Source organism: Lepidochelys kempii, chromosome 7 (genome assembly GCF_965140265.1).
Source record: "Lepidochelys kempii isolate rLepKem1 chromosome 7, rLepKem1.hap2, whole genome shotgun sequence".
NCBI classification, from domain to species: domain Eukaryota; kingdom Metazoa; phylum Chordata; order Testudines; family Cheloniidae; genus Lepidochelys; species Lepidochelys kempii.
In genome coordinates, this window is record NC_133262.1 from 114,393,133 (window position 1) to 114,418,414 (window position 25,282).

The window sequence follows — 25,282 nt, forward strand, 5'->3', positions numbered from 1 at the left end:
TTTCAAAAGTGACTAGTTGTTTTTGGTGCCAAACATGAGACAGCTCTAAAGAGAGCTGACGACCCTTTAAATTGTCTTTTGGGGCACCCAAAAATCACTCATCACTTCTGGAAAACTTGGCCCTGGGTTTTATTCCCAAATCTGTCTCTGACTCAGTATGTGCACTGAGCTTTGTAAAGCTATTGAAACTATGATTCTGGGAAGAAAGTACTTCTATTTTTTAAGTACAAAGTATTATTAAACCAGTCGTGCCACTAAAAGTGGGGAAATTGCTATGCTGGTTGTGCTTTAAAAAGGCTCCATTTTTCAAAACACAGTGCACTGCCTAACAACAGACATTTACATTCATATTTAGGCACTTACATAAGTGAGCTGATTTTCATGGATTTAGAGCCCCCACAGCTCTCATAGAATTCTCACAATAACTGTGGGCAATATTCTGCTGGCAGGTTCACCAATATAAATCTGGAAAACAAAAGGTTACTCTAGATTTGATTATCAGTGCAACTAAGAACAGGAGTTAGACCACAAACTTTGGATAGAGCTAGATTCCCCGACCCCTCTTCTTTCCAGGGCAAATTATTACTGCGACTTGAGACAAGGTAGGTGAGGTAATATCTTCTATTCAAATAACTTCTGTTGGTGGAATGTACAAGCTTTCGAGCTACACAGAGATCTCCTTCAGGTCCTGGGACCAATACTATCAACACCACAATTGTGAATTGTCCATTTATTCTGTCACTCGGTGGCTGAGGTTCAAACCCCTGATAATCACACAATAGAATTTTATATGATGTTTTCTTTCAGAATGGGCTTGTGTTCAGCTCCAGGGGAATTTTACGATAACCAGGGACTTAGAATCATAGAATATCAGGGTTGGAAGGGACCCCAGAAGGTCATCTAGTCCAACCCCCTGCTCGAAGCAGGACCAATTCCCAGTTAAATCATCCCAGCCAGGGCTTTGTCAAGCCTGACCTTAAAAACCTCTAAGGAAGGAGATTCTACCACCTCCCTAGGTAACGCATTCCAGTGTTTCACCACCCTCTTAGTGAAAAAGTTTTTCCTAATATCCAATCTAAACCTCCCCCACTGCAACTTGAGACCATTACTCCTCGTTCTGTCATCTGCTACCATTGAGAACAGTCTAGAGCCATCCTCTTTGGAACCCCCTTTCAGGTAGTTGAAAGCAGCTATCAAATCCCCCCTCATTCTTCTCTTCTGCAGGCTAAACAATCCCAGCTCCCTCAGCCTCTCCTCATAACTCATGTGTTCCAGTCCCCTAATCATTTTTGACTTCACCTGGAGGTATATTGCAGGTGCTCAGCAATTCAGGCAGCTTGATTTGGTGTTTAAATATGGATCTAGCTGATTGGTTGATGTATTTATTTGTAGGCTTTTCTATGGCTCCCATCATCACATCATTGGAGCACCTTGAAACATGAATTTAATCTGTAAGGCAGACAAATGTGGTGTGTGTCTGTTTTTTTTAAAAAACAGATGGGAACATTGAGGCACTGAGAGGGTAACTGACTTGCCCAAGATCACACAGGAAATCTGTGGCAGAGCTGAACCCACATCTCTTGATGTGTATCGTCAAGCATGAAGCCATCCATCCTCATTCCAGTTTTATACATCTGATTTTGTGGCCCTATTGCAAAAGGCAATAAGTGCTGCTGATGCTTTAGAAGGAAATTCCTTTTACACTAGCTGTGGCTGTAAGTTTGCGCTCCTTTAAAAAAGAGTCCCTGAGTGGCTTCATCTGTAGGTGCCATTCGTTTCTACACACACTCAGCAGCATCTTCTGCTTGCTTTCCACTGACTTTCACATTAAAATAAACCTTAAGATGACAAATACAAATACACACCAGAAGCCAACATGATGCAATTCCACTTTTCTCTTCCACAGGTCCCCACTTACACCTTAAGGAACGAAACTGCTGTTTCTATACTGTGATTCTCTGGACTGGTCCACACCACAAGTTACCGCACAGCCAGCCAGGGTGTAACATTACAGTGCACAAGCTTACTGTACAGCAACGTCCCATATTGGCATGGCTACAGCATATTGAAAGAAAAACTGTAAAACTGTAAAATACTATTTCTTTTTTTCTTTTTTACAGTGCAAATATTTGTAATCAAAAACAAATATCAAGTGAGCACTGTACACTTTGTATTCTGTGTTGTAATTGAAATCAATATATTTGAAAATGTAGCATCCAAAAATATTAAAACAAATGGTATTCTATTATTGTTTAACAGAGCAATTAATCGCACAATTAATTTTTTTAATCGCTTGACAGCGCTACAGAAGACCTTGGGAGTGACCCAGCAGCTAATAAAGCTGCCCAAACCTGGAACACAGGATCCATTCGGATTACACTTTACCATATGCTTGCTTGCTTGGTTCCTAGGACAATATCCCAAGGCTGATAAGTGCAGTGACCTCTGCTCATAGCTGGAGCATCTGACATCTCATTTCTTTTGCCCTTCTTTTGCCATTTAAGTAGCTTGTTAAAAAAAGTGGGGCGTGGAACTAATAATAATAAAGTTTTTTAAAAAAGGATACTTGAAATCATTTTTAATTCACATTTTGAATTTCATCAAAATTTGAATAGTTTCAACCAGCACCATAAAGAATCAAAAATCAGGAATAAAAGTTGGTAGAAGCGTGATGAATTTTTCCTCCTAGAGTTTTATTCAAAATTTGGATTTATGACCAGAGCTACATTTAATCTAGTTTCTTAGAAGAACACACACATATGCCAGGAAGAGCAACAAATCAATTGTACTGGAATAAGGTCAAGACACCAATCTTGCAATTAGTTGGGTAAAGATGGACCCCAATTCCTGCAATGGTGGGGGGGCTATGCAGGGGTTGGATTGCATGGCTTTCACTGCGATACTGTGATCTAAATGAGTATGAACCCTCTGAGTTGAGCAGATGCTCCACATTGGTTAAGAGAAATGAGAGCAAAAATACAGGCATGTCGGATCCTAGGTTAGTAAAGAAAATGAGAACCAGCTCTCCTCATTACTGCATATGAATTTTCAGTACAAAAATGAGATCCAGCTCTGGCTCTCAGATAGTTGGTTACATTATTCTTTTAAAAGCACACAGTACGTTGTATACTACGTCAGCAAGCAAGGCATTCTCCTTTTAGAGCATCCAAAGGACCTGAACTTGAACCAAAGGTGAAACAAAGACCATCCTAGATAGTGCCCCAAGATTAGACAATGTTTTGAAATAGATTTTAATGTAAGTCTGCTGTCCTCTAAGGAGTAAGTTATCACCCGTTCTGCCAACAGAAAGGAATATCATAAGTTTCCCAGTGGACCCCACTTACAGAACATCGAGCCAAAATCAGAGTAATCTCACTGTGTATCATGTTTACTTTAGTTGCATATCTCATGCTAGTGAAGTAAATGAAATAATCACTTTGCACTGTGCAAAAGGATTGCATTTATAGAAGTTCAGACCACCAACTGGTTATGGTTTTCATACATCCATACATCACACCCATACACAAACACATCTGAAAGTCTGAACATTTTTCCCATTAGGTACCAGAAAAAAAGCTGTCAGGCTGAAGTTCAATGACATTTTAAAACACTGCAGAAACAAGGTGGTCAAGGTAATATCTTTTATTGGACCAAGTTCTGTTGGTCAGAGACAAGCTTTTGAGCTTACACAGAGCTTGTCTTCAGGTGCGTGTCACAGATTGTTTAGCATAAGTAGTTAACACATATTTCAAGGGACCATTCAAAGTGAAGTGGGCCGGTAACACCTCTCCAGTCATGGCAGCCTTGGGTGGCTTAGTGGGTTATAGATTGTTGTAATAAACCACAAATCTCTATTCAGTGCAAGCAAATCTCTATTCAGTCTCACAAAGTTATGAATTTAAGCTCCCAGGCTTGTCTTTTGAAGGTGACGTGCAGGTTTCCTTTGAGGGTGAGGATTGATAGGTCAGTTATGGAGTGATTGTTTTGTGAAAAGTCTTCACCCACAGGTGATGTGGTGTTTTTGTCTTCTATCATTTTCCTGTGTGAGTTCATTTGAGAGGATAGTGATTGTCTGGTTTCACCCACATAGTAGTTATTGGGGGATTTAGTGCGCTGGATGAGGTACACCACATGTTGTGATAGGCATGTGTAGGACCCAGGGATCTTGAAAAGTGTGTTGTGGGGGGTGTAGATCATTGTAGTAGTGGAGATTTGTCTACACGTTTTGCATCATTTGTTCTGGCATGATTTGGTGCTGCTTTGAGTTGGTGGGTCCTGGTCTGTGGGGAGCTCGCTTATGATGATGAGCTTGGTGATGTTGGGGGGTTGATTGAAGACCAGAAGAGGGGTTCAGGAAAGATTTCTTTCAGGACAGGGTTTCCATTGAGTATGAGTTGTAATTGTTTACTGATACTGTGTATGGGTTCCAGTGTGGAGTGGTAGGTGACAACTCGAGGTGTGTGGGTGGAGGGGTTTTTATTTCTGTATTGAAGAAGGGTCTCTTGGGGTATCTGGGTGGCCCGTTCCATGATGCGATCTTCTTCTCTGCTGGAGCGTCCTTGTTTGCCGAAAACAGTTTTAAGGGTGTTAAAGTGTATATCCTGGACTTTCTCTTTGCAGTATGTTCTCTGGTATCTGAATGCCTGGCTGCAGATAACAGATTTCTTGGTGTGTTTGAGGTAGTTACTGGAGCTGTGAAGGTAGGTGTGGTGATCTATGGGTTTCTTGTATATCAGAGAGGCACTATTGGGCCACAATTCCTTCCCTGCGTCCTTCTGAGAGTAACAATTTACAGCTGGCACATACCAGCAACCAGAGCTGTCCCTTGGGTAGGGCAAATTGGAGCGACCGCTCCAGGCCCCGCGCTTTGCAGGGCCCCACGGTTTGGTGAGATTGGCCAGCGCAGTCGGTCCCAGAAGAGATGAATCCATCACTTCTGCCCCAGGCTTCCCCCTGCACTTTGGGGGCCCCGCAGGCCATTGGGATTAGCTGGCGTAGTCGGTCCTGGAAGAGTCAAATCCATCACTTCTGCCCCAGGCCCCGCACCCCGCTAGGGAAGGCCCTGCCAGCAGCACTAAACAACACTGCTCCACATTGGCCTATACTATTCCAAGCCTCTGCCCATTTCCACCCCTTCTTACCCACTGCCTGCTCACTGGCTAAAGTGAGCCAGTTCAGGCTCCTACGTGCCTGAACCCAAGGTCTGGGTATCCCATGTAGGATGTGAGAGGAGTCCTCATTTCCTCTTACTGCCCTGCACGAAGAGATACAGTCTAGAGTACCTGGAGCACACTTACAGGTTTATGGCACATTTACAGTGTATTTGGTATATTACACAGTAACTGTAAGTGCCAAATGTGTGTGTTCATAAATCAAACGATTCCTTGCATGAGCAAATTGATTAATGATGACTGAAAATGCTAGTTTGCCTGTGCAAATCAGCATCTGCACGTAAAGTTATCCGTTTTGCCCATAGAGATGTGCAGCGTAGTCATATAAAATGGATGCACCTACTAAGGTTTTCACCAAAATTTAAGGAGGGAATTTGAACACTGGCTTGAAGTAAAATAATTTTCTAAGTTCACACACACACACAGACACACACAGACACCCCACTAGCTTTGCCTAGTTTATGTGCAGAGATTAGTTATGTCTCTGTAATACGAAATAATGGAGGAGTTTGCGGACTAGAAGCAAAACATAATGGATTACTTAAATCCGTTATCAGTGGCAGGACTTGCCACATATCTGCCCCATACACCACATCAGATGAGACTCTAATTGGGCTCTGTTGATCCCCAGGCAGGACAGTAGCTCCACCTGATAAGACAAAAGTGAAACACTCTTCAACTGACTTAAGCTCATCTCAGCTGGAAGCCACTCTTTGAGTATCTTGTAGTTGTCTTCTTACACTGCTGAGAGACCTCCCTGGAGAAGTAATGGATAGCAATGAGATTAAACCATTAACCATTACATGCTGAGGGGAGGCAAATGCTTGCTTGGCTGATTCTCATGAAGCTTTGCCGGGAGACTGAACCTTTCAATCATTCACAAATGCAGAAAGAATGACAAAGATTTGTAAGATCTGATTTTTGAGGTTTGTTTTTAGAGCCACCACCAAAGATCCCATCCTGTAGATGACACTATGATGAGGTGGGAAAGCTTTCATGTCCCGATGACCCCAAGAGCTATGTTGGTGAGGGTTCCAAGTTTAACATCTGTTAGGCACCCAAGCTGGATAAGGTCAAAGGGCAGGGACCAGACACAAAGCAGTCCACCAGTCCTTCATGCTGGGGGCTGAGCGATAGGCCAACAACCTTTCCTTGTAAAACTAAGTTAAGCAGTAGAAACACAACACATGGGCGATGGGTGGACCATCCTTAGGGGAGGTTAGCCCCGGCTCTGCCCTTCTGCCTGGGGTCCCCATGGCTGGATCCCCAAGACACCCCCTCTGCCTCCCATGGCCAGAGGAGCCCCAAACCCCCCACAGCTGGAGGAGCTCCGGGCTGGCCTGAGCTGCCCCAGCCGAGATGCCCCGCGGGAAAAACAAAAGCTCTTCCCAAAGAACTTGAGCTTTTTATATGCGCCATGCAGGTTTCAGGTGGCTGAGGAGGAGGTATGTGCTACTCAGCTTCCAGGGTTCATCAGTAATCTCTCTAGAGTCTCTCCTGGGAGCTGAGTAGCAGACACTGTCTCCTCAGCCACCCTGGAACCTGCATGGTATATAATAAAAACTTCCTCCGGAGGAAGCCCAGACCATTCAAACCATCAAAAATCTGGTACCTGGTGTCCAGCAGCGGTGGCTGCTCCAGGGAAGGCTAAGCCTCCCCTGGCCTATTATACCCACTGCCTATGACAACAAGGGAGTTACTGCAGCAAACTGCATGAGACACCCAAATGGCAGAGCCTTGTTTGTGCCCTAAGCAATGGCTGACAGCATAGGAAATATTCAGATTCAACAAAGATCAGACCTTCCATTGGGTTCTTTGTGAGTTCATTCATTATAAGCGTGTTACCATGGTGTTATTAGCCACTGTGTATTAACTGAGCTAGGCAGAGAATACCTGGGTATAAAGCAGATAAAGTATATTGTAGATAGCAAAGAAAGTAATAAAAGGAATTCAAATGCCCAGCGTTGCCACAGCTACAGAAATAGAAAGTATTCCACAAAGGTCATTTCCATCAGATGGTTATAAAGATGTGATTTAATCTGAAAGATGCTTTACACCAAGGTAAGTTTTGTACTAGTGATCCCCTGAAAGGCAACGAAGGGACCAGCCATCTCATGTGGGACAGTAGTGCACTATAGCTCCTGAACAGGGCGTTTCTTACAGACACAGCATCCCCACTCCACTGCCCTGGGGGAGGCAGAGCAACAACCATGTGTCACATCAGCGTCGGGATCCAAAGACTTCCAGGGTCTTCCAGCCCAGAGGGGAAAATGAGCGTCTGATATTTCTAATGACAAAAAACATGCAAACCCCCAGGGGTTATATAATGAAAAATCAACCTTGAATCAATCTTTATGCAACACAAAGACTGGAAAGTACAGAAACGTGGGCTGTGACTCAAGGACCCCATCTATGTCCGCATGCATCTGCATACAAACAGGATGCATACAAAACAGCTCAGCATGTCCACACAGTGACATATTTCCCACTACATCCACGCATGGACTGCGTTGGCTTGTCCATATCTACCGTGCTGCACAGTTCTCCCCAGCTCCCTTTATGCCTTTTTGGATCCTACTGCACCCTTGTAAGCCCCAGCTACGACTGTGGTGTACTGCTTCTTCCAAGAGCCAGCCCAGCGTAGTCATCTGCTGGGCTGTTGTGGATCTTGTGGTTTTATAACTTAGCAACCTCAAACAAAGAGAAGCATGCTGTCACTAATCTACCTCAACCAAAGTAAATAATCAGCACTGGTGTGTGCTGTGACCCTACTGACACAAACGGGTGATGTGGAAAAAAATACAACCCTCGTACTGACTCACTCGGGGCTCTGTGAAGGACAAGATTCCAGTCATGCTTTATTCTTTTCTAATCCCATCCACTTTCGCTAGCCTGGGAGACAGCTGGCCATTTGCTAACCAAAGGGTTTAATGCTTACTGGTAAACAGCCTGGGGAATGCACATTTGGTGTTCTTGGTATGGGGCTTGCAAAAGGACACACAACAGCCATGGGCTTAATCATTCCTGATCTGCCTCCATCCTGCCAGTCGTGCCCCTCAGCCTGTCTCTGATCTTCCTTTCTGCATGTCTTGTGGTCAACTTATTCCTAAGAGCTAAAACTGGACTCATGTTGTGAAATGTCTGAACATTCCCCATTTCTCTGTCCCTGTTAAACAGTGTCACTGGGGAACTTCAGAGTCCAATCATCACCATCATCAATTGTCTAAGCACTGTACAGGCACACGTGAGAGACAGGCCCTGGGAAGGGTAACAAAGAGGTGAGGTGATTTGCCCAGGGTTACATAGCAGTAACAACCAGGACTAGAACCCAAGTCCCCCAACACATCTGCTAGACTAGAGCACGTTGCTTTACCTTAGACTCCTCCCTCTTTTTCTTCCCTCAGCTAGGCAGCGTCCCCATGTAAAGCTGCTCGTCAGCTGTAAAGTTGAGGCGATGGCAGGTTTTTTTCCTTAGTGTCCTGGGCATATAACCATTCCATTCCAAGGGTGGTGAGTACCCGCACCTACCTCAGGAGAAAATGTCATCAGTGGCCACAACTTGAATGAAGCCCCTTAGTTTTGCATTTCAAGGGAAAAGTCCTCTGCCTTCCTTGAACAGGATCAGCTGGTTTGGGATGACCTTGTAATGAACCAGTGTCTCCAGACACACATAATCATAGAATATCAGGGTTGGAAGAGACCTCAGGAGGTCATCTAGTCCAACCCCCTGCTCAAAGCAGGACCAATCTCCAATTTTTGGGGCAGATCCCTAAATGGCCCCCTCAAGGATTGAACTCATAACCCTGGGTTTAATAGGCCAATGCTCAAACCACTGAGCTATCCCTTCCCCCTGAAAACAACTGTCACACAGAATGGCCCCCTCAAGGATTGAACTCAAAACCCTGGGCTTAGCAGGCCAATGCTCAACCCACTGAGCTATCCCTTCCCCTGGATAGGGATAATGTTAAACTCACTTTCAGGGACTTGAATCCAAACTTACAACAATGAACGAATAACAGTCAAGGCTCTTTGCCACACAACCTCAGGCAATGTTTGCTTTCTAAGCCGCAATAAACACTATGCATTTGAGAGACCTGCACTTCTAGGGGCCTGATTCACCATCACATTATTCGAGTTTTACAATAGTGTAACACCCCCGACGTCTCCAAAAGAAAAGTACACGTATGGAAACATCACATCGCTGCCCTTGTCTTCCTGCACAGCCTCAATCTATACACAAGGCAAACGTTTCCACCCTCCCTGCATCAGACACTTGCCAGCCATCACCAAGTCATCACCTCTAGTTCCAGCCGCGGACTGTCTTCCTGTTCACTCACTGCTTAGCCAGGCATACTAAGAACCGTGCTTCCTAACCATAGACTGGTTTCTTCTCCATCCCACAACTGTTAAGAAACCACAACGTTACCCTATCCAGTCCAGAAGCAGCACCTCCTGCCCTCCCTCCCATCCACTATAAGGCTGAAAAGCCAATCTACCATATCCACCCTACATGGGCAGGAAATCCAGCATCTTCTCTACTTACTTTTCCCTTGTGTGTCAGGGAAACAGCCAAACAAGAAACACCGAGTTCACATGAACCTACTCCTCAGGTCAGGCCAGTACATTACTATTTTACTGTAGCATGTGTGTAGAATGCATTACAATTTCATTTGTAGTCAATGATTTTGAAAACAATTCTAAAACTGGGATTACAACATAAGTGTATTAGCTGGATGATGGGCTGCAGTAGAGGAGCAAAGGAGGAGTGGTTTAAAAATATGCAATACAGTATTTTATAGGTTTACAGTTCAAGAGTTTGTATGAACTGTGGGTGCATACAAACATTTATTTACCTTCTTTAAAACCAAGCAGATCAAGCACTGGCCTGGACCGGGGTTCTGTTCCTGGCTCTGACCTGTTGTGTGGATTGGGGAAACTGAGTCACAGAGAAGTGAAGTGCCTTGCCCAGTGTATAAGATGGTGATAATCTGCCTACTACCTTCGTAGAGGGCTTGGAGATCTACTGATGAAACGCTGTACATAAAAGCTAGGTCGTAATTATTAATTATTATTATTATTAAGAGTGTTGCATAATTGTAAAATTAGAGTTATCCTGACCGAACTAGTTTAAGAGCTGGAATTTGCCATCGCTAAAGCAAATAGTTTGCTTTTATATATAGTGGGCCCAAAGCCTGGAGGTGGGGAAGGGAAAGGCAGTTGTACACCAGCTTTATGTTCCGCAGCGCCTGGATCTGACCCAGCATTGTCAGCCTCAGGTTTGCAACCCACAGACTCAAACCTGGTATAGCCAGAGCACAAAGGCACTTGGGCCACACCCACTTTTGCCTTGCCACACCCTCTCCACCAGGCACAGGAACAGGATGGCCAACTACACCACCTGGCCATTCCTCAGCTCTGGGAGAATCCACAAGAGACCGCTCAAGCTGGCTTTGTGTCTCATTGCACCAGAGTGGTCCAGTAGGTGTGTCAGTTTTTAAAGGAACACAGTGCAAACCGGAGTAGTATATCTGGGAGGTAAGGAAAACTGCAGTATGCCTATGATGAAGGAATCACACATAAAAAAAATAAAGAGCAAGCATCTGTTACCATCCACACTTGGATGGTTCATAAACTATTGTTCCTATCAGGGAAATTAAATTATAGGGAATTGAAATGTTTGTGGTTATTTGATATTAAGATATTTTTCCAGCAGAAACCAAAAACGGTCTCTCTTAAGTCATGTCTTTATTGCTAAGAATGTTTTCATTTTACGCTTGAACTAGACACAGGCCTGAACTGGACGCCCAACTCCAAAAGGCTCTAAAATAGTAGATTTAAAACCCAGACAAAAATCCAGACTCTGTGAATGGGTCCCTGTTAGTATAATGGGACAAACTGGACCTTAAACCCACCCATCTGGGAGCGTTTGAAATCAGAGATCCAAAGCTTGGCATTGCCACTTCTCTTTATAAAGGGCTGAACTGGAGCCCCAAATCTAAACACTGCAACATTTACACAGGGAGTGTGTTGCCATCGAGCACAAACCTAGGTCTGAAGAAGTCAGGTGCACCCCTGTTTGTAGGTAATTTTTATTGCTGTTGCAAGTCCTAAGCACCTCAATGAAGAGATGGAATGTGGGATGGGGGCAGGTCCCACATCATGCCCCCTGGTGGCAAGATTTGGTTCTGCAGGTATTCCACCCTCAGCTCCCTTGAGGTTCTTGCAATAAGAATAAAGACCCTTGTCCGGTCTTACTGGACTATAGATCCTTCAGTCTCAACTCTTGTTCCCCTTTAAACCAGGAACTCCATAGCCCTCCTTGGGGGGTCTGTGCTGTGATCAAGGCAAAATGTTCTCCTTGGTTCACATGTCCCCAATCCTCCTTCTAGGGCCTGTGTCGACAACTCAGACTGACTGTGGCCCGGAATCAGCTTTTCTGAGAAGGCATCTTTTAAATCTGTCCTTTCCCCTAGGCAGGCGGGCCTCTCTCAAGCTGGCTGCTCACTCTCTGCTCCTTTAACTCTTTGAAGGCTTCTCTTTTATCCCTAGGTATGGGACTGATTTAGCCACACAAGCTACCTACCCCTGTGGCTTTGATAGTTTTCCCCTGGGGAGAAAAGCTGAGTGAGGCCAGGGTCGGGGGGCTGGACCACTATCTCCTAAAGGGGCCAGTCATTGTACAACAGGGAGAGAAAGGTGGGAATATTTTGAAGAGGTTATTATTTCCAGTGACAGTGGAGAATTGGTTTGAAACACATGATGGAAAAGACTATTTAGAGACAGGCTGAAACAATAACCAACACTGAGGCTTCGCATAAAAGGGAAGACGGGTCACAATTTGGTTTCTACAAGCTCAAAACCCAGCCCTGTGGATTCCCAGCTCCATACCAAGTCTACTGGACCAGAGCTGCCCTTTTTGTGCCCAAGGTCTCCACTTGGCTGTAGAAGTGCAAAGTAGCATCATCATCAGGCCGTGCCCAACTCAAAAGTCATATATGTTTAAATCAGGGGCCAGATCTTCAGCTGGTGTAAATCAGCATAGCTTATTTGGAGTCCATGTAGCCTTGCCAATTTTCACCAGCTAAGTTTCTAGCCCCAAACCTCTTTAACGTCAGGACTTTTGGACACAAATCACTCAGAAGCTCAACTGTGCATTCATTGCATCCGTCTTCTATTCTTAGGGATGTGAAGCTTTCTGCATTGCATTGCAGGGCCGCTTGTACTGAAGCCTGCCTCCCCTGTCATGAGAGGGGTTCAGTTTACTCTCTCTCTCTCGCAGAACAAAGGAGGACTCAAGTGAATAAAGAGAATAGTAAGCAGGTTGACTCCAGCCTGTATGGGGTTATAAAAGAAGGAAACTTTTGTCTTTAGTTCCAAAGGCATTGCAGGGATCTTGTGAGAAAATTGTTCCCAAAAATTTACTTTATCCCTGTCCCCATGCTAATAACTAACAAATTTTCTCATGTTTCATGTTACTCTCAGTGTATTGCTTAATTTAGAACATTACACTGCCCTGGATGTTTAGTATTAGCACTACTGTAAGCCACAGTTACTGAGCTGTACCCATAGAAGACTTTTTTGGCTATGTGCTCATGCCAACCATTTAGCTGAACCCACTGAGGAGGACTGGGGGCCACAAAGTCTCTCTAGCAATTGGAAAAGTCCCTTTCTGTTAAACAGGGTAAAAGCGTCACAAGATCTACGTAGAGAGGTTTCCTTGCTCTTGACACTTTTCTTGCAGTTGCCTTAGAGCAAAGACCATGTTGATGGTTGATCTACTGACACCGAAGCCGCACAGACTCTCTGAATATACACTTGGCTAAGTCATTATGCAAGGTAGCCTGTTTCCTCTTGTTTTTTCCTACCCCCCCGCCCCAGATGTTCTGGTTTAACTTGGATTTAAACTTGAAGAGTGGTCAGTTTGGATGAGCTATTACCAGCAGGAGAGTGAGTTTGTGTGTGTATGGGGGTGGGGGGGATGTGAGAAAACCTGGATTTGTGCAGGAAATAGCCCAACTTGATTGTCATGCACATTGTGGAAAGAGTTGTCACTTTGGATGGGCTATCACCAGCAGGAGAGTGAATTTGTGTGGGGGGGTGGAGGGTGAGAAAACCTGGATTTGTGCTGGAAATGGCCCACCTGATGATCACTTTAGATAAGCTATTACCAGCAGGACAGTGGGGTGGGAGGAGGTATTGTTTCATATTCTCTGTGTATATATAAAGCCTGCTGCAGTTTCCACGATATGCATCTGAGGAAGTGAGCTGTAGCTCACGAAAGCTTATGCTCTAATAAATTGGTTAGTCTCTAAGGTGCCACAAGTACTCCTTTTCTTTTTGCGAATACAGACTAACACGGCTGTTACTCTAAAGAAAGAGAGAATCCTCTGGAGTTGCTGCAATCGCTCCAATCTCCTTTGTTTTTACCACGACATTATGAAGTTGGTATCCTTCAATGTCTTGTGGTGCCCCTCTTTCCCTCCAGCAGGCTAGCCAAACACTGTGCCTGAACACCTGCACAACCTGTCCTCCTTATTACAGTACTTCAGCTAGAATTCCATCTTGTCCTGTATCCTTTCCTGGGGCTAGGGAGGGGATACCCCTTTCAAGCTTATTTATAGTTGGTTCTATATGCAACTCTTCAATAACCTGGAGCCTAACTCAATTTTAGAAGGACGTTCACAACGAATACTAGAAATCTCAGCATTTATACCAGTTTTACTGCTACAGAAACCTAAACAGAACAAAGTTACTATTAATGCACTTCATCGCCCACTGCCAGGATATTGTGTAAGCCATCTATTCTATGGACCTGTTGCTTACAGACTTCCCTGTACTCCTTGATCAAAGACAGATATTTTTAGAGCCCATTATTTCCTTGCTGTAATCTTTATCGTCAGGTTTGTGGTTGCCATAATCGGCCACTTTGACATTCACATGTGACGGAGGTGTTAACAAGCTTCTTGCAGGTTGTACTCCTGGGAAATTTTGGCTTGATTGTTTAAAAACAAAGGCAGAGAGATTGCAAAGTGCCAGCCTAATTAACACAAGCATAGGTGGCTTATTGTAGTACTTAGATGGAACAAATAAGGAATGGAAAGTTGACATGACTTTTCAAAAGGATTTTAATTCTTTTTTTGATTTACCCACAGATGCAATGAATCTTTAGATAGTAGGCTTGGCTGTAGCATACCAAACAGATTAAGCAGAGCCGTTTTTCTAAAAAAAGGCACAGTATTTGGAATTACTTTAATGCAGGATCTGCAGCTCAGGAGAATGAAGTCCTCCATTTATATGCCAAACAGTACAGCCTCCCCATCTTCCATCAAGTGGCCTCTATCTTCCCTGGAGACACCACCTCAAGGGGTTATTCTTCTAGGTCATGGTGGCAGCTTTTACAACGATCACTTATCTTCTGGGAATTGAAGAGAGACCCACCAAACAGGCAAATCAAACAGCTTTTGGATCATAACTACTTTCCATTACTATTGACCTGGGCTGGATTTGAACCAGTGACCTAGAAGTAGAAGGTGCTGTACACCATCAAGTGAGGCTACATAGACATACGATTGCACCAAAGACTTTTAAAAACAAACCATCTCTTTAATTACAGCTGGAGTACAGAGGACTGTCCCACTTACTGGAAACAAGTGAATTATCACCTGCTTCATTCCAGATGAGGCTGAGGCAAAGCTAGTGGGAATATGCTTTCAATACAACAGTGGGTACTGTTATTTGATGAGTTTGATTTGCCCCAAGTCACCTTCAATCCTGAGTGTGAGAAAATTCTCACACATCTAGTTTATTAGCAAAGCTCAGATTCTGCAGCCTGTTCTTCACCCTTTTGTTATTTTGTCAGAGTTATGTAACATGCTCAGCAAGTTTTACAAACACCGACTGCGCTGTCTCAGGGTACAGGCATCTGGCATGAGCAGTGCCAGACGGAGCCATACCACCGGGCCCGTTAGCTCACCCACAATATGTCAAAGCAGAAAGCTCCTCATTTTTAACTCCTTTGCATTACTAACAAAGGCAAGTGCTAACAACATGGCCCACCTTTACAATGAAGTGAGCTGTAGCTCACGAAAGCTTATGCTCAAATAAATTTGTAAGTCTCTAAGGTGCCACAGGTCCTCCTTTTCTCGTTACAAAAGGAAGGTCCAAGGCCCAGCTTTACAAAAGGAAGTGTCGTGCACTGGTTAGAAAACGGGACACACGGCTCTGCCACTAGCTTGCTTGCTAACTCCAGAAAGGCTTACAGTTTCTCCATGACCCAACGTCACCATTTCTAAAATGGCGAGGATAGTACTCATCTCTAATATATACTTTGAGCTCCTCAGAGGAAAGGCACTATGACATATGGTTCGGCTCGCCGGTTGGTATAAATCAGCATTGACTTCAAAGGCGCTCTGCCAATTTACCCCAGCTGAGGATCTAGCCATGCAAGTGTAAAGGTTTATTATGTTAACGATCTCCTCACTAGCCCTGTATCATTTAAGTTTTTCTTGGCTTCTCCTACCCACTGCCAGGAGGATGCAGAACACAAGTTATCAGAAGATTAATTTGGCAGGATGGATTTAGAAGCTGGTTGGAGTACTTCTAGGGGCTGCCCAGAATGTTGAAAAATTGTACAAAATGCACACAGAAATACTCCAACCCTAGCTCTGCCCAGATAAAATAAAATGTGCAGTGTAAAATAATAGATATAGACAACTAGACTTCCAAACACAGTGTGCACACAAGCATGCAGCTGGACATGTAAGCACACGCTCATGGTGAACCTGTGTGCATGTGTATGTCCAACTGCAAACAGAATATGAGAAAATCAGAGTGCAGTTTTGCACATTTGGATTTGCACATAAGGTCTGTTGTGTGAAAATTTAGCATGCTAGAAAAGATGGGACTGTTTTTGGTGTAATGTACTACTCACCAGGAGTAATTGTGGAGAATCAAACTCTATAGCCAGATTCTGCTGTCAGTTACATCAGTCAACCAGGAGAACCTGCATTAGGGTGACCAGATGTCCTGATTTTATAGGGACAGTTCCGATTTTGGGGACTTCTTCTTATATAGGCACCTATTACCCCACCCCCCATTGTCCCGATTTTTTTACACTTGCTATCTGGTCACCCTAACCTGCATTGAAATTAGTTGATTTGCACTAGTATAACTGAGAGCAGAATCAGACACTCAATCTATAATTTAGAGGAGGATTGCTTGGTTACTTGCTTAATTTTTCACATTTTCATTAGCTCTAAAATAGATTCCGAATCTTTAATGTGTGTCCCTGTTTTATGTACTATCATTAACTAATCTGTTTAGGTACTACCATTAATTAATCTGCTTTCAGTTCAGTTGAAAGTTTCCACAAACAAATAAAGAAAACAAAGCAGGAGAGGTTGGGGAGAGCAGTTGAAAGGTATTTGGAGATCAGGGATTTAATTTATCCATGGTCTAAATTAAAGCATTTAGACAAAATGTCAACTTTCCATTTCAAGCCTGTAGAGATGAGGATGTAGAACAGCTGGTAGGTAACAGTCTGGTGGTTACCTGGCATTGACTTTTGTGCAACATCGCATATGTTGACTGGTAGAAATGCTAAGAGTCATTAGGACTCGGGTGTGTGCGTAAATAATTAAAAATGGCCGGAGAGAATATCATGTGTAAGTGACTCTCACACTAAGTAAATGACAGAGCTCCAGGCTGTGAGGTGAGAGTTATCACTGACATTACCCGGAAGTAAGCTTCATCATCATTTATTTTCAAATGCAGGCCACAAAGGTTAATCAAACGAGGCAGCTTTTAATTTTCCCTTTTTTAAATCTCTGAGCTTGTGAGCTGACATTTCATCCATAACAGTATGTCAGCAGAGACTAGTGATGTAGAATGGTAGATTATGACAGGGAGAGAGTTGCTTAATTCTTGTTTTTATCAGTTTCAAGCTATGGAATAATCAAAGGGACTTCCACAGAATAAACATAATTTAAAAAAAATGGAATTCCGTGCTGCTGAAGGGGTCTCACGGAGCACCCTAGGGACCGATGCCCCTTGTGCAGCTACAGAGCAAGTAGCATGTGATAAGCAGTTTAAGCCTTCATGCATTGCCCTGCCAATCACCTGGCTTGTGTTTTGAAGGGGCCAGCTTTGGGGGCTGTGAGACAGTGCTTACGTCCTGTTGCCCAGTCAGCAGTTAGCATCCTTGTTCCGAAGGCAAATGCCAAGATAGAGATGTGGCTTCTAAATCCTACTTTTTTTTTACCTCTCTCCCTAGCGAGACACCACCTTGTGAAAGAAATACAAGTTAACCCTCCGGTGTCTGTTGGTCTCATGTCACTGCAATGTAGGGACTGGCATATTGACTCAGACTTGTGCTCCATCTTCTTTAGCATCCTCTCAGCCACCTCCAAGAGAATATGGAAAGGATAGTGGCCTTAGAATCACCTAGCACCTTCTGGCCCTCATGAGTGAGCATTTCCCCCTACTCAGCTGTAGGAGCAGAATAAAGCTGCAAGTCAGGCAACATCCTCATGTGACAATTCAGGTCGTCCAAAGACCCGAGTGACCTCCAAGGAATTGAGGAGCTGATATTTCATATCTAACAGGCAAGCAGAAAACAACTCAGAAGAAGTACTGAGGGCACCATTTTTCCTTAAAAGGAGAAGGCAAAGCAACATTTAAAAAAATCTGTTTGAGAGGTTTAAAACAACACAATACTTGGTTGTGCCGCAAGTGGATTCCAAGGTTGCACACTGATAAAACCGTGTGATCTTAAATGGATTGGATTTTCAGAGTTTGAATTGAGACACTTGAAGAAAACCAGGTTTCAAAGAACTTGGAGTTACAGAACCCAGGACGGAAAAGACTTATGAGATCATCTAGAGTAGGTGCCCGCCCATTCAGGATTGTTTGCTACTGTACATTTATTAGTGTATTCTTTGCTCTAGTTTGGGCTAAGTGAATTTCCTGTCTTATAATCTACTTAGCATGAAAATTTACATTAAAAATAGGGTTTGTCTGACACAAAAAGCAAATTGACAGTTAAATAGAAAATGTTTCACGTGTCTTAGAATATTTAGGCAAAAAGGATACATCAGAAAAGCTATTAAGATTGTACTTTGCTGTGCCTAGCTATTGTAATGGAAAGTACATTTAAAGCATTGAAAATTAAAAAAAAGCACAGAAAGAAATAATCAGCCAAATAGTCATCACAAATCTCAAATCCGAGCTGGCAAAATGGCATGCCAAGTTTCAGCTAAGCACATAAAATTCCAGCTGACAGATTCATCTAATTTACTGCTTTGTTTTGGACATCAGGTTAAAACAATCTCAAGAAAAACTGAACCAATGCAGCTATAGATTGAGTTTTCCAAGTGCGATGAGTTCAGAAGGCAAAGGAATTGGGTATTTGGCCCAATCATGCAAAACTTACTTTTTTCTTAAATATTAGAATATAAATATCACCATCTTATCAGTAGAAAATGTATTACACAGTAACATCAAGGCAAGAATCTAAGAGAGCCAGTATTACAGTTCTAGTGGGTCTGCTGCTCCCCACTCAACTCTGACCTGGCTCCCACAGCTTCCTACTGCCAATTCCACATTGCCCTTTTCTCAGTAATAACAATCCTTTCCCTTAACAACAACGGTACTAAGTACTTCCTATAAACTATTATCTGAAGCAGGATTAAAACCCACAATAGAATATTAGTGCCCCTGCTCTCCAGCTTCTAACACCTCAACCTTGGTTTGCCGGAAATCTTGTTTGCCGGAAATCTTGCTTGCCGGAAATCTTACCTCTAGTCTCCGGCCATTTGCACCGGCTACTACTGCACCATTTACTGCTCCTGCTGGAAGCTTTCAGCCTGTCTCCCAGGATATTGAATGAACTTTACAATAAAGTAAGGGCTAAGGTCACGACAAAACTGGGGATTCAGTCGACTCCAGCATCAAGTGATATACTTTGACTTTAGAAAAGCTTTTGACACGGTCTCCCACAGTATTCTTGCCAGCAAGTTAAAAAAGTATGGATTGGATGAATGGACTATAAGGTGGATAGAAAGCTGGTTAGATAGTTGGGCTCAACAGGTAGTGGTCAACAGCTCAATGTCTAGTTGGCAGCCGGTATCAAGTGGAGTGCCCCAGGGGTCGGTCCTAGGGTCAATTTTGTTCAACATAGAATCACAGAATCGGAAGGGACCTCAGGAGGTCATCTAGTCCAACTCCCTGCTCAAAGCAGGACCAATCCCCAACTGCATCATCCCAGCCAGGGCTTTGTCAAGCATGACCTTGAAAACCTCTAAGGAAGGAGATTCCACCACTTCCCTAGGTAACCCATTCCAGTGCTTCACCACCCTCTTAGTAAAAAAAGTTTTTCCTAACATCCAACCTAAACCTCCCCCACTGCAACTTAAGACCATTACTCCTGTATTCTGGTACCACTGAGAACAGTCTAGATTCATCCTCTTTGGAACCCCATTTCAGGTAGTTGAAAGCAGCTATCAAATCCCCCCTTATTCGTCTCTTCCGCAGACTAAACAGTCCCAGTTCCCTCAGCCTCTCCTCATAAGTCATGTGCTCAAGCCCCCTAATAATTTTTGTTGACCTCTGTTGGGCTCTTTCCAATTTTTCCACATCCAGCTTCTCGTCCACTGTAACCCCTAGGTCTTTTTCTGCAGAACTGCTGCCTCGCCATTCAGTCCCTAATCTGTAGCAGTGCATGGGATTCTTCATTAATGATCTGGATGATGGGATGGATTGCACCCTCAGCAAGTTTGCGGATGACTAAGCTGGCCGGGGGAGAGGGAGGTAGATACGCTGGAGGGTAGAGATAGGGTCCAGAGTGACCTAGACAAATTGGAGGATTGGGCCAGAAGAGATCTGATGATGTTCAACAAGGACAAGTGCAGAGTCCTGCACTTAGGGTGGAAGAATCCCAAGCACTGCTACAGGCTGGAGACCGACTGGCTCAGTGGCAGTTCTGCAGAAAAGGACCTGGGGATTACAGTGTATGAGAAGGTGGATGTGAGTCAACAGTGTGCCCTTGTTGCCAAGAAGCTAACGGCATATTGGGCTGCATTAGTAGGAGCATTGCCAGCAGATCGAGGGAAATGATTATTCCCCTCTATTCAGCATTGGTGAGGCCACACCTGGAGAATTGCGTCCAGTTTTGGGTCCCCCAGTACAGAAAGGATGTGAACAAATTGGAGAGAGTCCAGCGGAGGGCAACGAAAATGATTAGGGGGTTGGGGACATGACTTACGAGGAGAGGCTGAGGGAACTGGGCTTATTTAGTCCGCAGAAGAGTCAGGGGCGGATTTGATGGCAGCCTTCAACTACCTGAAGGGGGGTTCAAAAGAGGATGGAGCTGTTCTCAATTATGGCAGATGGCAAAACGAGGAGCAATGGTCTCAAATTGCAGTGGGAAAGGTCTAGGTGGGATATTAGGAAAAACTATTTCACTAGGAGGGTGGTGAATCACTGGAATGGGTTACCTAGGGAGGTGGTGGAATCTCTATCCTTAGAGGTTTTTAAGGCCTGGCTTGACAAAGCCCTGGCTGGGATGGTCCTCCTTTGAGCAGGGGGTTGGACTAGATGACCACCTGAGGTCTCTTCCAACCCTAATCTTCTATGATTCTATGATCACACATATACATTTTCTTTATACTTTTCAAGTAATTCTTTCATAGTTGGATACTGCTCTCTCTCAAATGACAGGAGGAAGCTAAAAGTGTTCTTGGAATGCAAAGCAGTGAGATCGTGTGTGTTAAATAGTTGCAATGGGGAGAATTTTCAAAAGTGCTTTGGTGATATAAGTACGTAAGTTCCTATTTGAAAAGTGCCTAAGTCCTAATAAGAGTTTGGGTAACAATTTTCCAAACTTGTCCAAGTGATTTAGGAACTTAAGCCAAGTCTACGCTACAAACGTACGTCGGTATAACTACATTACTCAGTGTGTGAAAAATCCACACCCGAGCCACGAACTTATACTGACCAACAGATTTATTTGGGCATAAGCTTTTGTGGGTAAAAACCCGCACTTCTTCAGTTGCATGGAAGTGGGTTTTTTTTTACCCACAAAAGCTTATGCCCAAATAAATCTGTTGGTCTTTAAGGAGCCACTGGACTCCTCATTGTTTTTGTGGCTACAGACTAACACGGCTACCACTCTGATAGTTACACTGACCTAATGCCCGCTATAGACAGTGCTATGTTGACAGCAGAGCTTCTTGCGTTGACATAACTACTGCCTCTCACAGAGGTGACTTAATTATGCTGAAGGCAGAAACTCTCTGGTTGGGTTAATAGCATCTTCACTGAAGCACTACAGTGGGGCAGCTAGACCAGTGCAGCTTTTTAAGTGTAGACCTGCCCTTAGTCACATTTTCAGAAGCACTTTGGGTACTTTTAGGTACTTTGAGCTTGAATCTCATTTGAAAAAAAATGGGACATCACCATTTTGGAGCCTATGGCTAAACCAAAGTCAACTGTTTGACTTTGAAAATTGTACCTAGTTTAGAACTAAATATAAAGATGAGAGTCTACTCTGTATCAATGAATGGCCAAGAGTTTGAAAAAAGGGGGGCCTAAAGCTACATCCATTTTTAGCAAAAAGAAAAGGAGTACTTGTGGCACCTTAGAGACTAACCAATTTATTTGAGCATGGCAGCTTAATCATAGACCTGATTTTCAAAACTGCTGAGCAACCAGCAGCTTCCACTGAGTTCCACGCACTGGAAAATCAGGAGTGAAAGTTTGGCCCCACTGAGTCATTGAGTTTGCCAATGGCAAAGCTCCCTTTGACTTCAGGGCAATCAGGATTTCACCCCCATGTTCCTTACACAGAAGCAGGATTTTCAAACACTCTTGGCACTGGCCCAATTCTGCACTCATTGAAGTAGATGATGAAGGTTTTGTTGACTTCAGTGGGAGCAGAGTTAGGCCAATGTGGAGGACTTTGAAAATCCCACCCTAGATGCCTGAATGTGGACTTAGAAGTCCAATTTTAAGCACTTTTTCCTAAAAATTTTGACCTGTATAATTAAGTAACCTGTATACCAACATGAATTTAAAGAAGATTTGAGAATTACAGTATTTTCCACTGAATGCATCCAATGAAGTGAGCTGTAGCTCACGAAAGCTTATGCTCAAATAAATTGGTTAGTCTCTAAGGTGCCACATGTCCTCCAGTTCCTGGAACTGTTTCACTATTACCAAACCTGTATATGGTGCTGGTATCTCTGGCAATGGGAGCTGCCATTTTACTGATATTTAAATCAGTTCTCTTTAATGAGGCACATTATACACAAAAACAGGTAAAGCATCTTATCGTTAAAAAGCCTGGGTAGGGTACAGACTTTCAAAGCCACTGTAAGTTTAACCCGGGGTTGCAGATAAGTTAGACACATTAAAAGAGAACACTGGTTTAAATTTTAAAAAAGGGATAAGCAATTGGTTGCTTCAATTGTTTGGTGCCCAAATGAAAAGGGCCCGGTTTTCAGAAAGTGCTAAGCATTCACCCTCCCAAAATTAGTCCCCTTTAAAGTATCTGAAGTTGGGCACCCCCCCCCCAAAAAAATAAAAAATCAGTAGCCACTTTTAGAAGATCTCACCTTACAACTTGGTAAATCTATATCTTTCCCATGTTTTCCAGTGGTGAGATACTTCGCGTGTAGGTAATCATCAGACTACCAGCTTCCTCTTTGATTTTTAATTCAATTATCAAATTTTAATTCCATTTACTTATTTTTTTTAAAATCACGTTTATTTCAGTATGTGCAACCTTACAGGCAAGTGTTCACACATATCAAAATTAAACAAAGGAGCAAGGGAGTACCAGAGATAAATCTGGGAGCCAGTGGTAGTGCTTTAGAGGAAAGATTATACAGAGAGGAAATGACTTGGAACAGGACAGAGAATCTTTATATGACAGCTCATAAAAACCTTGACAATAGATGCTAACCACAGCATTGAAAATGGCTGTTTTAAGAAGCTGTGTAAATAAACTTTAATATAGGTAACATTTGCATAACAAGGAGGTTTTATCAGCACTAAAGCTGGTGAGTTAAAATAACAGGAGACCAGAGGTGAGCCACAGAGGCCCTCCTTTGGAAGTTAGCCTCAAATTTGCCTGCCTTTTGAACACAGTATTTCCCCCCTACTCCTGCAAACCCATTTGCACATTTTACCTTTTTATTTCTTTGTTTTTGCATTATGAATAAACATCACCTGAATAGTAAATCCAAAGAATGTTCAAACTGCAGAAGGCTTTCATTAAAAACGAAAGAAAGTGCAATGCAGATTTTCAAATACCAGACAAGTAAAAAAAAAACAAAAACCCTCGATAAAAAGCTTTGTGTGACGGGGTTATTTAAATATAATCATATATCTGTCATCAAACATGCCAGTTTAGAAAGGTGTTGTCAATTCTCCAGGAGTGGGAGTGGTCTGCAGTCAAACCATTTTCTGCACAGAAAGCTTTTAAACAAGACTGTAGCATTTATTTTTAAATCCATCATGGGTATGCAAATAGGAATCCACAATTATAATTTATTTCTATAAATGTAGCAGCTAAAGGCCTCAAGTTAGGACTTGGGCACCGTTATGCTAAGCATTGGACAAACCAAGAGGCTGATCCCGCAAATATTTACACATGCCAGTAATTTTACTCCTGTGAAGAGTCCCAATGAAGTCAATAGGATTACTCACCATAGTGTACTTCAGCACATGCATAAGAGCTTGCAGGACTGGGGTCACTGAATAGGATTTAGAATGAACATGGTTCCTAAAACCAGTTCTCTAACAGATCGTCATCATCTGTCTAGGATTATTCACTCACAAAGCGTGGTTATAATGGCCAAACACTCCATTTTTGTGCAGTATCTGTAACAGCGGATGAAAAGATATGCTTTGGTTACACACGTTGTGACTGCTGCTTATGACACTGCTGCCCCTCTCTTTTTGTTGTATCAACCTTTTGCCTCTTGGCTTATACTTAGGTTGTAAACTCTTTAGGTCCATCTCTTTGTTGTATGTTTGTGCAGTGCCTAGAACAGTTGGGTTGAGGTGTCTAGGCTTTAAAGCAGTATAAATAATATCAACCAGAGCTGTCTGGAAAATAGAATGTTTATCCCATGGAAACTGACATTCTGACATTAGTTGGCTTTTCAAATTGGAAAAAGCTAAAGAAATAAAAATAAAAAACCGCACCAAGATTTCCCAGAATTAAAAAATTCCAGAGGATTGGTATTGGAAACAATTTGACATTTGAAAACTAAAAATGTTGACATTTTTGATCAAAATGAATTATGAAACACAAAATATCTCACTCTGAAATGTTTACTTGACACTTTAAAAAAAAATTCTTCCCACGGAGAAACTGAAAAAAGCTATTGGAAAATTCCCATGGAGAATTTTCATTAAACTACATTTCCAATGGGAAGAGTTTTCATGATAAAAATGTCAACCGGATCTAACAACGCTGAACTAAAGTCCATTGTATTGGGATGCTAACACAGAACCCCACTGTGCAAAGTACTGAGCGCCCTCAAATCCCATTTAAATTCCAGAGTCAAACCCAACTGGACACATGCCCACCATCTGACCAAGCTAATGAAAGAACTTTAACTACTGAATTTTTTGGGTTGGGGTGCTGACTTCCTCAATCTTAATATGACATTAAGATGTGCTTTTGTTTTTAAGTTGCCTCTATTTTAAGCAAAAAGAAAGAAAAGTGCAGATGTTACCTTAAAGGTGAAAAAATAAATAAATCAGAAAGTCTTGGAAGAGTAGAAGCAGATTTAATGAAACACTGCACTCTGGATCCCACCCATATTGGAATGAATCTTCATAAATTACGTCCAGTAAAATGAGAGCAAATAAGGTTAGGACGTCATATGTTTAATCCCAAAGAATTTCTGTAAGAACAAAGCAGGCTAGGGGAGGATTTATATATGGCTGCAGAAGTCCCATTGAGAGCAAAGTTTATTTATGTTTCCAGGCATTTACACTGCACTTAAGAGTGCTCCTGGATTCCTTGCTGCGGCTAAGGTCTCACATAGCTCAATGGCCTGGAACCAATATATATAAAATGCCACCTAAAGTTACAGGATCCA

The 25,282-nt window shown here is 43.0% G+C and overlaps 1 protein-coding gene across 2 annotated transcripts in view; it reads right to left on the reverse strand.

Moving 5' to 3' along the window:
• Positions 1-390: 390 nt before the first annotated feature.
• Positions 391-25,282, reverse strand: part of NHLRC2 (NHL repeat containing 2) — an 89,050-nt gene continuing 64,158 nt past the window's right edge. Inside the window, exon 12 of one of the 2 annotated variants that reach the window (XM_073354320.1) lies at positions 391-465. In XM_073354320.1, the coding sequence (XP_073210421.1) occupies positions 406-465 (60 nt within the window). In that variant the 3' untranslated portion in view covers positions 391-405. Of the gene's footprint in view, positions 466-23,884; positions 24,051-25,282 lie in introns of those variants that run through there. The other variant, XM_073354322.1, reaches the window with a different exon arrangement.